This window comes from Oncorhynchus tshawytscha, linkage group LG26, assembly GCF_018296145.1.
Source record: "Oncorhynchus tshawytscha isolate Ot180627B linkage group LG26, Otsh_v2.0, whole genome shotgun sequence".
NCBI lineage: Eukaryota > Metazoa > Chordata > Actinopteri > Salmoniformes > Salmonidae > Oncorhynchus > Oncorhynchus tshawytscha.
The window spans coordinates 43,157,800-43,171,425 of NC_056454.1; the positions used below are offsets into that span (position 1 = coordinate 43,157,800).

Sequence of the window (13,626 nt, forward strand, 5' to 3'; positions counted from 1 at the left end):
TCTCGCTCTCTCTCTCTCTCTCTCTCTTTCTCTGTCTCTGTCTCTCTTTATCTCTCTGTCTTTCTCTCCCTCGTCACTCACAATGAGACATAAAACAGCTAACAAAGTACTCTGGGGCAGTACTTAATTGCAATTTAGGTTTGCTTAGCTTTTCATGAAGGATAACAAAAGAGCTAATAGTAATCTATACCAACAGCACCTTATGTTATTGTAGCAGCCTAATACATCTGACAGGAAGAGTAAGGCACTATCAGATGGCACCAGCACTGTGGAAACATTTATTAATGCTCTTAATCAGCTTCAGATAAATTCATTTCACACTGATTACATGTATTCATCCAAATGTGCATATATTTAGCCCAGGTAATTTATTTTCTACTCTAGTGTCTCACCAATAAACACACACACACACACACACACACACACACACACACACACACACACACACACACACACCACCGTGAGTGTGATCAACAAAGCTCCCCATAACAGTTATTGGCTGATGTAAAAAAAAAAAAAAAAAAAAAAAAAAAAGGGCTTTATAAATACATTTGATCGATTGATTGCAATTGATGATGGCAGGGAAGAAGTGGAGTCTGAACAGAGGCTCAGCAGGAGAGAGAGGACAGGGACCAACCAGGCACAGACCATCACCACAACCTGCAACACAAAGTTAGACACGCATTGCTGCTGTCACCATCTTCCTCTGTGTGTGTGTGTGTGTGTGTGTGTGTGTGTGTGTGTGTGTGTGTGTGTGTGTGTGTGTGTGTGTGTGTGTGTGTGAGAAGAGAGAGAGTGAAAGGGATAGGTCTCTTATTAGGCTACAAATAATATAAAAGGTAGGATAACAAACATAATTTCCAGGGTTTATGAAAATATTGCTCTTGTGTAGGATTTAACTGCAGCTCCAACATTCCAAAAAGGTCATGTTAATTAAATTAAACAGCTCCTCAATATTTACGAGTCTCTGTGAGATTTAAACTTTGCACAAACAAGACTACCTACATTGATAGCAGAGCAGAGCCGAGTAGAGCGATGACTACTATGTGTGTTATTTTGTCTTGACTTGCCACTCTGACAGCAGGGCCTTGTTTTAACATGCCAATCAGATCAGGCAGAATTACCACTCCTCCTTCCTCCGCCTGGAAATGTGATTGTGAAACATGGTTTAAAACTCTCCTAATGTTCTAATGGCCCCTTCTGGTGCCATCTGCGCCACAAAGGTGAAAATCACATTTAGCCTCAGTATAAGAACAAGTAACAAGTCACAATCTAGATATATACAGTACCAGTCAAAAGTTTGGACACACCTACACATTCATGGGATTTTCTTTATTTTTACTATTTTCTACATTGTAGAATGACAGTGAAGAATTCAAAACAGAATACAGAATCATGTAGGAAGTTTTTTTTTTTTTAACAAATCAAAATATATTTATATATTAGATTCTTCAAAGTAGCCACACTTTTCCTTGATGACAGCTTTTCACACTCTTTTCATTCTCTCAACCAGCTTCATGAATAATGCTTTTCCAACAGTCTTGAAGGAGTTCCCACATATGCTGAGCACTTGTTGGCTGCTTTTTCTTCACTCTGCGGTCTAACTCATCCCAAACCATCTCAATTGGGTTGAGGTCGGGTGATTGTAGAGGCCAGGTCATCTGAAGTAGCACTCCATCACTCTCCTAACTTGGTCAAATAGCACTTACACAGCCTGGAGGTGTGTTGGGTCATTGTCCTGTTGAAAACAAATGATAGTCCCACGAAGTGAAAACCAGATGGGATGGCGTATCACTGCAGAATACTGTGGTAGCCATGCTGGTTAAGTGTGCCTTGAATTCTAAATAAATCACAGACAATGTCACCAGCAAAGCACCCACACCCCATCACACCTCCTCCTCCTTGGTGGGTGGGAACCACATATGCAGAGATCATCCGTTCACCTACTCTGCATCTCACAAAGATACCGCGGTTGGAACCAACAATCTCAAATTTGAACTCAACAGACCAAAGGACATATTTCCACTGGTCTAATGTTCATTGCTCATGTTTCTTGGCCCAAGCAAGTCTCTTCTTCTTATTGGTGTCCTTTTGTAGTAGTTTCTTTGCAGCAGTTTGACCATGAAGGGCCGATTTCCGAGTCTCCTCTGAACAGTTGATGTTGAGATGTGTCTGTTACTTGGAACTCCGTGAAGCATTTATTTGGGCTGCAATCTGAGATGCAGTTAATTCTAATGAACTTATCCTCTGCAGCAGAGGTAACTCTGGGTCTTTCTTTCCTGTGGCGGTCCTCATGAGAGCCAGTTTCATCATAGCTTTAATGAATACTTAGGGAGAAAAATGTATAGATTCACGCGCAGAGCGCGGCAGGTGTTTATTTCGCCTTCGCAGAAGGAATCGTGGTCACAGGCAGATAATGATCATACACAGGTAGGCAACCAGGCAGGTGAATCAAAACTAGGACTGAAGGCTATAGCTGGTTCTCACAAACGAGCTTGGAAAAGGCTTAGTAGAGTCAAAATGAACAATGCCTCACAAAGGCAAAACAGTAATGAACTGAACTAAATAAGGAGCTGATGAGACCAAGTGATTAACTAAAACAGGTGAAAACATTGAACAAAAATGAAAGACAGGGCTACGTTCAAGAACACAATGAAACAGAACACAAGGTTGACTAAGAAAATAAATACAGAACCTTACAATAGCGCTTGATGGTGTTTGTGACTTTACTTGAAGAAACATTCAAAGTTCTTGTTCTTGCCATAATATGGACTTGGTCTTTTACCAAGTAGTGCTATCTTCTGTATACCACCCCTACCTTGTCACAACACAACTGATTGGCTCAAATGCATTAAGGACAGAAATTCCACAAATGAATTTTTTACACTTTATTGGTTACGACATGATTCCATTTGTGTTATTTCATGGTTTTGATGTCTTCACTACTATTCTACAATGTAGGAAAGAGTAAACATAAATAAAAAACGCTGGATTGAGTAGGTGTGTCCAAACGTTTGACTGGTAATGTATATATACAATATATATATATATATATATATATATATATATATATACATATAGTGAGAGATAGAGTCATAGATTTAGAGAGAGAGAGTCTGGGCTCGATTTAATATATAGATGCACTCAAAACAAGGATAATTTGTCCTATTGGGTTTGTTTTTCAGCTGAAATCAATGGAAAATATGGAGCACCTCATCGTCATACTAAAAATAGCATTAGCGTGAAATCGATGGCTAACCTGCAGCCAAGAGCAAAATCCATTTAGTTAAGTGAATTCAGGTCAACCACAGAGCAAATGAAAAGCCCAAATTGATCGTGGCAGTTATTTTGGCAGTTTATTACAGAACAAAGGAATTGTTTAAAGACCCAACGGTGTAAAGTATATGTGCAGAATGGCTGCCTTTCATAGGGCATTAGTTTCAGTCCAGGTTTGTAACCGGTAGCGTTGTTTGTTCTGAGAAAAGACTGTGATGTGTTTGTGTGTGTTTGTGGTGCTGTAACAGCTCTATACAGCTAGAGACGGACTGGCCAGATAGAATCACACAGGAGGTGGCTGACTACTACACAATTGATCCCACATTTGCATATTAATTGACCCGTATTCACTCCAAACAGGAATAAATATCTATGTACAGTAGTCCATGACTCTACAGAATGATCAAACTAAATCCTCCCTCTGTACTCAGTACTCTTTACTCTGCCTCTTATTTTCTCTTTCATCTGCTCATGTGGGTTGATCATCAGTCACTCCTTTGTATTTTTCTTGTAATCCTTTCCGTGTGAGGACATCACCCTTCTGTCTGATTTGGCCTTTGTTTCTAAAGGCTTTGGCTTTCCTTCAGCCACCATGTGAAGGAACCATTTTGAGAGTTTTCTATCTTTAACTTCCTCCAGTCTTGTGAATAGGCTATGCAAAGGAAGACTATTGGGCTTTTTGTGTGTACGCTATGCATGTCTAAATCTGTTTGTGTAAGTGTGTGTGAGGGGGCCGGTATGGATCCGGTAGGGATCCGGTAGGGAGCTTGTAGGGAGATGGTAAGGGGCCGGTAGGGGCCTTGAACATTTATCTAGAGGATTGACATGTGCTCAGGCAGGCCACAGATGGCTGCGTAACGGGAGGGAGGAAACGAGGGCGGGAGAGAGGAAAGGAGGGAAAGAGGAAAGGAGGCAAGGAAAGAGGAAAGGAGGGAAGGAGGAAAGGAGATAGGAAAGGAAGGAAGGAGAGAGGAAAGGAGGGAGGGAGGAAATGAGGGAGGGGGAAAGGAAGGAGGGAGTAAAGGAAGGAGGGAGGAAAGGAGGAATAGAAGAGAGGAAGGAGGGAGGAAAGGAGGGAGGGAGGAAAGGAGGGAGAGAGAAAGCAAGGAGGGGGAAAGGAAGGAGGGAGGAAAGGAGGGAGGGAGGGAGGAAAGGAAGGAGGGAGTAAAGGAAGGAGGGAGGAAAGGAGGGAGAGAGGAAAGGAGAGAGGGAGGAAATGAGGGAGGGAGGAAAGGAGGGAGGGAGGGAGTAAAGGAAGGAGGGAGGAAAGGAAGGAGAGAGGAAAGGAAGGAGAGAGGAAAGGAGAGAGGGAGGAAATGAGGGAGGGAGGAAAGGAGGGAGGGAGTAAAGGAAGGAGGGAGGAAAGGAAGGAGAGAGGAAAGGAAGGAGAGAGGAAAGGAGAGAGGGAGGAAATGAGGGAGGGAGGAAAGGAAGGAGGGAGGGAGGAAAGGAAGGAGGGAGGAAAGGAAGGAGGGAGGAAAGGAGGGAGGGAGGAAAGGAGAGAGGGAGGAAATGAGGGAGGGAGGAAAGGAAGGAGGGAGGAAAGGAAGGAGAGAGGAAAGGAAGGAGGGAGGAAAGGAGGGAGGGAGGAAAGGAGGGAGGGAAGAAAGGAGGGAGAGAGTAAAGCAGGGAGGGAGAAAAGCCGGGAGGGAGTAAGGGGAAAGGTGGGCCGTCTGGGTGCCGGAGTAAATCTTTCTCTTGCTCTTTCTTTCTTATTTCTCTCTCCTTTTCTCCAAGTCAGGACCCCTAGATAAATTCCAGCTCAGGACCCCTAGATAAATTCCAGCTCAGGACCCCTAGATAAATGGGAGTTTAATTCAATTAGAGGCAGGCTACTGTTTCTGCCTCACGGCAGGCACTGGCTCAGTGGAACCACCCCATTCCTCCTGCCTGTTATACCCCTGACGTTCACACACACACACACACACACACACACACACACACACACACACACACACACACACACACACACACACACACACACACACACACACACACACACACACACACACACACACACACACACACACACACACACACACACACACACACACACACACACACACACACCACACATCTTGTAAAGCCTCCTGCCTACTTTTCCAGCTGATAAACAATGCAACAGCTACTATATGGGAAACATCTACATTTCACTTCCCTGAGAGTTGTTACGGTATTATGGCAAATCATTCATACTGTAGGCTATTTCCATGTAACATTCTCAGGAAATAATATTACACCTTTATTTCCCACCTCCCTGTGTGTGGAAAATCCCTACCTGTCTGCCTGGGATTATCATTAGATGGATGTTGGACCACTTCCAGCCTGCAGTAGCTAAGGCAGACACCTCATTTCCACAGTGTTCAGACCACGCTTCCAGACCTACTCACTCCCCTCCCCCTCACCTTCCCCTCCCCCACCCCGCCCCCTCACCTGCCCCTCCCCCTCCCTCTCCCCCTCCCCGCCCCTCCCCTCACCTGCCCCTCCACCTTCCCCCTTATCCCCCCTCCCTCTCCCCCTCACCTGCCCCTCCCCATCCCCCTCCCTCTCCCCCCCTCACCTGCCCCTCACCCCCCCCCCTCCCTCTCCCCCTCACCTGCCCCTCCCCATCCCCCTCCCCCACCCTCTCCCCCTCACCTGCCCCTCCACCTTCCCCTCCCCTTTCCCCTCCAGTTGTTCGCTCAGGTGATCTGCACCGCTCACAGGCAGAGGGAGAGAGAGAGAGAGAAAAGAGAGAGAGGTAGAACAGAGAGAGCAGTTTTCCTCCGGTAGCTTCCACCTCATCTCTCATTATCCAGGCAGTGGTAGCGGCAGACAGGAGAGACAGGAGAGCGGATCACCTGGAGCCAGCAGTAGACCTGAAACATGGCTATTTATTTTTATGATCATATCAAACACATATCAAATATGGCTTTTTTCATGGAAGAGCCGCACAGAGAAAGGAAGACAGATAGAGAGAAAGAGACTGTATGGAGTAGATACTAGCGCCTCATGGCATATGCAAGGGCTCTGCCTGATGTGTCTGTTGAACTGCGGGGCTGTTTAAAATGGACGACGAGGAAGGAAGCCTCCCTCAGGAGAGGAGAGGGCAGGTGTGGTCTCTGCAGAGCCTGAGGACGTGCTGTGGGACAGGCGATGATGTGGACAGGGTTATCTTTTACGGAATTAATATGATATGTGGCAGGTATGGTATGCACCTGTTAGTTAGCACATTTACAAGCTCCTCAAAGGCATTTAGCTCATATTGAAACAAACAGTTGTAGCTAATAGTCTTGATACTGGGATGTCTGTTACATAGGATTTAGTGGATTTGTACTGTATTCAAATTATGATGGGGTTTATTTAAGTATTTTAAACTGGGTGGTTAGAGCCCTGAATACTGATTGGCTGACAGCCATTGTAAATCCGACCGTATACCATGGGTATGACAAAACATTTATTTTTATTGCTCTAATTACTTTGATAACCAGTTTATAATAGCAATAAGGCACCTCGGAGGCTTGTGGTGTATGGCCAATATACCACAGCTAAGGGCTGTGTCCGGGCACTCCGTGATGCGTCACGCATAGGAACAGCCCTTAGCCGTGGTATATTGGCCATACACCACACGCCCTCATGCCTCATTGCTTAAATAAGCCACAAGAGGCTGTGCTGTATCATGAATACAATCACAGGTAAATGGCGTTGTTCAGCCTGACGTTTTTTTTTTTTTAAACAATGAATTATATATTTTAATTAAAACGTTAAAAAAGTCAATTCATACAATTTTATTCTTCCACCAGAAAATATAGTCCGGACCAAAATCTGGTTGTTAGTTATTTTGGTCATGTTGCTACAGACGCGAGCGAGTCATTAATTCTTGTTGCATAGTTGCTATGCAACAGGTCAGGTCGTCCATTCTAAACAAATTGGTTGCTATGCAGGTTGGACAGCTAATGTTCGTGTCACTAGCTAGCTCGCCAACTTCAGCTAACTCAGTCACGTCAAACAATGAACCTAGCTGCATTTTTTGTTTGTTAGAGCTTTCATTCAATTGGGATTTTTACTTGGATATGTCCATGATAATTGACGTTGATGCGTGATTTTGACTTGCTCAAAAAAAAGTTGTCTCCTCTGGGCACCGTTCACTCTATGTACGGTACTAACTTATTACAGAGATCACAATTCTAAAGTGAAACATTGTTTCTGAGTTCAGACACAGAACATATTAGAACTTATATGAACCCCCTGCTGTACCAAACTAAATACTAGGCTTATATTAACCCCCTGCTGTACCAAACTAAATACTAGGCTTAAACTAAATACTAGGCTTATATTAACCCCTGCTGTACCAAACTAAATGATAGGCTTATATTAACCCCATGCTGTACCAAACTAAATACTAGGCTTATATTAAACCCGCTGTACCAAACTAAATACTAGGCTTATATTAACCCCATGCTGTACCAAACTAAATACTAGGCTTATATTAACCCCCTGCTGTACCAAACTAAATACTAGGCTTATATTAACCCCCTGCTGTACCAAACTAAATGCCAGGCTTATATTAACCCCCTGCTGTACCAAACTAAATGCTAGGCTGGAAGCAAGGGGAAATAATGTTTGAGTTGAGATAAATACAAGAGATGATTCGGACAGCAACATGAACATGATATTCTGATGGAGACTCAGTGATCATTTTCAGATGGAACTGTTAGCAGGCGTAGGTGTGTCTGTGACAGCCAACGCAGCACGGCTTGGAACGCTGCTTACGGGGGGAGGGTCTCTTTTTTTATGGGACAAATAGTAAAGATGTCGCGTAACAGTAGAAATGAATGACCTTATATTATCTGACTGTCAAAAAAAATCACTTAAAAAAATGTAGGCTACCTGTGCATGTTCATCCACTCCGAAATAACTCCAGCATCCAAACAGTGCACTGCGTGTGCTCTTGCGACATTTGATGAATGTAAATTAACATCTGTTAACAAAACACCATAACGTGTTTCTTATGCCGTTCGGTGATTTCGTCTTGCTGACAAATTGACTGTCTTTGTAGTCGGAACACATGAAATTGAGGCCGGAAGTGTCACAGGAAAAAACGTCATGGTCAGTCACCTTAACACACAGTTCATTTACTAGCCTGGGATACAGTGTGTATTACCATGAGCTTGAAATAGGCCTACTTGTAGCCAGTGATCTAGCCTAGTGTGTTAAATAAAGAGGCTAAACTCTGATTGCGGGTCGTGGTGAAAAAAATGTACGCTCCCTATACTTTCAATGCAAATTTCTGAAAAAAGTGGGTAAATAGTGTTTACCTGTATTTACCCTCCACTAGGCTTGCAACCACTGCTGGTAGCCTACCATCTCAGCCGAGGCAATTTTACACAATATGAACACACACAGGTTTCAGAAAAAACTACTTATCTCGCGTAACAAAACAACTGGGAACTCGAAAATCTAGCTGGATGGATTGGATGCGCGTTGATGTCTAGTTGTCTAGTGATGTAGTCGACCATCATCAGCTGATCCAGGAAAGAAAACACATTTTGATAGAAAATAATGAAGTTAAATAGAAAGTTAAATAAAGTTAAATAGAAAGTTAAATAAAGTTAAATAGATGGTTGACTTCTTGTGGCCATGGAGAACACCTATACCCACACACACCTGAAAAACAAAGAAATTAGCGCTCTTAACAGCTGACTGAGAAAAGCAAACAATGATAAAATAACGGATAAATCTAATGAATTGGATTAAACTAATAGGCTATTTTGGAAAATCTATGCTTTTAAGTGAGCTCAGTTAAGGCTGAAATTCAGCACTACTGAGTGGACAGCACCTCCTCTATAGAATTTGCACCATTCATGGACAGGGAGACGGTTTGTGCAGCCATGTATAAATAAATGGGTTAAACCATTATAGAGAGGTGGGGGTGCTTTTATTTTCAAAATAACCACTTCCTTTTAAAGAAATAGGTGAATGGTTAAATTAAGATTATTTAGAGACTCCCAAAAGTTTGACTCGGAGCTCATGTCTCATTCAGGGGAGCTGAGTAAGAGAGGGAGAGTGAGAGGCAGACACAGAGAGGGAGAGAGATGGAGAGAAAATAGAGAGAGAGGGACAGAGAGGGAGAGAGGTAGACAGAGAGAGGGAGAGAGAGAGGGAGAAGCAGAGAGAGAGAAGCAGAGAGAGAGAGGGAGAGAGTAGCAGAGAGAGCGAGGGAGAGAGAGAGGGGGAGACAGAGAGGCAGAAAGAGAGGGGGAGAGAGAGAGGCATAGAGAGTGGGAGAGAGGGAGAGAGAGCAGCAGAGGGAGCGAGAGAGAGGCAGTGAGAGAGGGACAGAGAGCGGGAGAGGCAGAGAGAGAGAGCGGTCTGATGAAAATAGCAAGCGTTGTTGCTGCTTTGTTTCGGGATCCTTGAATGAGCACAATGAATCGATCGATGGATAGGTGACGGGCGGAGACAATGGATCTCTGTGAGTTCAGCAGGTCGGAACGGCGGCGTTCCACACACAATGGAGGTGCGACAAGATGGAGCGAAGGGTGGCGCTCCATCAAAGATGTCACCGGAGACAAAGCACACTCACTCCCTGGCTCTCTCTGTGGCAGAGTTAATATAACTTGCTTTATCCTAACTCAAACCTACAGAAAATGGTTTGCTAACTACCATCAAGAGTAATGGCAGCTTGTACGTATAGGTAGCATGTCTAAAATCATTTCCAACCAGATCTATTGATTTAGAGACACACAGCAACTGAGATCCCAGCCTGTATCAATCAATCAAATGTATTTATAAAGCCCTTTTCACAAAGTGCTATACAGAAACCCAGCCTAAAACTCCAAACAGCAAGCAATGCAGATGTAGAAGCACGTGGCGAGGAAAAACTCCCTAGAAAGGCCAAAACCTAGGAAGAAACCTAGAGAGGAACCAGGCTCTGTATCCTTTAGCCTGTAGCTTTAGTCCTGTAACATCTGCCACACTACTAGACCATGTGACCATGGAGACAAACAGTTCAATGAATTGCTTTTGTTTGGGAGGTTACTGAATTTTCTTCGTCTGCCTACCGCCCACCGCAACACAGATACAAATCAGCCACACACTGGCCAAGTATCTGAGCAACATAAGTAAAGTAACAAACAAACAGTCGTCTTCGGGTTTTTCCCCGCAAACATTTATCTTTGTTGGCCGGTGAGTTATTCTAGGAATGGGAAGCATCTTTCTCTCTCTTCTTCCAGGAAGAAATTAGTTGAATAATGTCCTTTCCTAAAGGAAATGTGCCTACATATTGTCTGTGGCATCATAACACGCTCAAAGTCTAGATGGCAAAAACACAATTTCTTAAGTGGATAGGATGCTAGCTGGTCTTTTCACTGGTCTTTCCCAAACTGCTCTTAGCTCAGAATACATTTTTTTAAAAGGGTCATATATTGCATTCAGCGAAAAGGCAAATCCACTGCTGTTGCTGTAGTGGCGGGACTAAAGAAGGGAGGGTGAGCGCGAGGTTAAGCTGTTAAATGAAATCATATTATATCCAACATATACCTAGACCACACAATGTGTTTTCACGTCTCACTTTTCAGCCTTTTCTTTCTCTCCATCTCTCTTTCTTTTCTTTTTTGATCGGAGAGGGCATTACCCTGTCTGAACTCCCCTTAAATCCTTGTGGTCACACCTCTTATTAAAGAGGGTTTTGTCCCACGCCCTACACCCCCCCTCTGCTGCTCTTGGAATTCAGCCCGGGTCAGCAGATTTCAGCCCACCCCACCGTGCTTACCCTTTTTCATTTGCACCTGTTGTGCAGTTGTCCAGGAGGCAAGTGCCGAACCATACAGTCAGACAAAGATCATATTATGAACAGATATGCAATGCCTAATCTCCATGTACCCAAAGGGGAAAAGTAAAATAAAAAAACTAAATATTTTTCATTCTCTTCCATGGGAACGTGTGCGGGAATGGAATGCCGTTGGGATGTAAAAAGGTTTATGGTTTCCAAAAACTGTTGAGGGGAACCAAATAATATCCCCAAACAAGCAATTGACTTCAAAAACACATCATTTTAAGCCACTTCCCATTCGCTATGTGGAGTTGGCAGCGCCCTCCAGAGATAAGGTGCATGAAAGCTTTGCGAAATATTGCTTTATTAGGCATACACAGAACTCAAAATGAACCTGAACATTGTGCTCTATTTTCTATCCCTGAGGGCCCCTTTTCCTGCGCCTAGTTCCCATGATGTCATGGCTTTTACATTTTGTTACAGTATTTCCTCCCTCTTCTTCTTTTGGGCCTATGTCTGCTTTTCTCATGCACCTTTATCAGAGTATTTTTCATCTCCACCAAAGTGGACATATTTCTAGGTTACCGGGAAGGCCCTTGAGTTCAGCCTGATTTACATTTTTTATCAAGGTTCAGGGATGTAATATTATAAGCTGTCCATTTGGTTCCTAGGTTGTCTGGTCTGTATAAAAAGCTCCCCAAACTATTCAAAGCAGGAATGCGACTTTCTCCTTCCTACCATCAGAACCGAGTTAGGCGGATGTTGTTTTAGAAACCTAACAGGGTCTCTTTGTTTGTGTCTTGCAGTGCTGACATATGAGAATGAGGTGGAGATGAGCTCTGAGACAGACGAGGATGACAAGAAGCTGCTCTCAGAGGAGAATGGCCTGACCAATGGGGAGGAGGGTGGTATCCCTGCTGGAGGCAGCGTGCCGAACCTGGAGAAATCACCCAGGGTGGGCCACGCCCTGCTGTCCTACAGGGGTGGAACAGAGGGATCAGAGGGCGGGGACGGGCGGCAGAGCCACCACCACGCCTGCCGCCTGGGAGACAACCAACACAGACACCTCAATGGGACTGGTGAGTGATCTGATCAGGTCAACACCTGCAAAATATAAATCAGTAGCCTATATCAATCCAATGCATTTATATAACCCTTTTTTTAAAATTAGCCTTTTTTTACAAAGTGCTTTGACAGTAAATCAATCAACACACCTCACTTATGTATAGCAATTACAGAACTCATAATAATACAGTATATTCACCTCTTCAGTTTCTGCTGAAATAGTTGGAGCCTGGGAAATGGCTTTGTTCTCTACTCTGTCTATTTTTTCAATTTCCGGATCTCTGTGAGGTTGACAGGAGATTGTAAAGATTAACACAGTGCTCTATTCTAGTGAGACGTGTTGCTGCTGAAATACAGTCAGCACTTTAGCTGCTTCACAGACTCACATCGCAAAACCACCTCCCTCGCTCCCATACTCATCTCTGTATGACTGTTCACACCCTCTAGGACCTCTGACCTCTGACCGTTCTCTGTCCCCTCTTTCCTTCTCTCTTTTGTCTTGGTTTTGTTAAAGCACTGTCTCATCAATGTTTGTCTCTCTGTTGTCTTGGCTCGGTAAAAGCATTGTCTCCACATTGGTTTCACATACATTCAGATGAATAAAGTCAACTCCAAACAGTTCAATACTCTCAAGGTCTCGGCAGAGGAGAATGTCAAAATATTTTAGTTCAATATATGAAGCGCTGTGAAACAGCCAGCCTTTCATTCTTATTGACCCATAATTGTAACTCTTATAATTAGACTCAGTTTAGTGGGCTGTGCCCAACGGAGCCTCTAACTCCCGCATACAGGCAGAGCTACCAATGATAAGCAAGTAGCGCATGTAAAACCTGTCAACCCTCCCTCTCTCTCTTTCTCTTTTGCTCCCTCTCCATTCCCCCCTCTCCTTCCAACTCATCTGCATCAGTGACAGGACAACTGGTGTCGCCAGGGCCGCAAAGACAAATACTTTTAATTAGAAGCCCAACGGGATCGTGAAAGAGGGAGCCAGGCTTTTGCAGGACTCATTAACATCCCTAAATGAAATTCGGAGCTTTATGACGTCCATTTACATGCTTAATAGGCCCACCATTCTGTGGCCGCCTGACAGATACAGAGTGCAGAGAAAAACTCATGCGAGACACCCAGTTTTTTTTTTTTTTTAAATGGACCTGCGTTGACTATCCGTCTCTGTTAATGACTTGGTGGTGAGCTGCGCTGCTGAATTGGGAAATATGAGGGACTGGGAAATAGTTTTAGAAAATTTGAACCCGGTCCAAAAAGGAAATGGAAATGAAAAGAGCCTTGATATGGGGAGCATATGTGTATAGAATCATTATTATCATGATCATTATAGGAAAGCTGTAAAAAGAAATCAATGCCAGATTAGCACATCTGCAACAGTCCATTATAGCTAATGCTAACCTAGCTATTTGCCGAATAATTTGATTTGAATTCAACTGGCATTTGACATTTATATGTAAACTGAAGAAAGATGAGAGATAGACAACCCACATATTTATTATATTCATTTCACTCAGGTAACAGATGTA

At 43.7% G+C, this 13,626-nt stretch overlaps 1 protein-coding gene across 5 annotated transcripts in view; it reads left to right on the forward strand.

The window, feature by feature from the left end:
- The window catches only part of LOC112225645 (zinc finger E-box-binding homeobox 2), a 75,895-nt gene that overhangs the window by 48,251 nt on the left and 14,018 nt on the right, over positions 1-13,626 (forward strand). For 4 of the 5 annotated variants that reach the window (XM_042306670.1, XM_042306673.1, XM_042306672.1 and 1 more), the window contains one exon: positions 11,836-12,108. In XM_042306670.1, the coding sequence (XP_042162604.1) occupies positions 11,836-12,108 (273 nt within the window). Of the gene's footprint in view, positions 1-6,071; positions 6,461-11,835; positions 12,109-13,626 lie in introns of those variants that run through there. The other variant, XM_042306674.1, reaches the window with a different exon arrangement.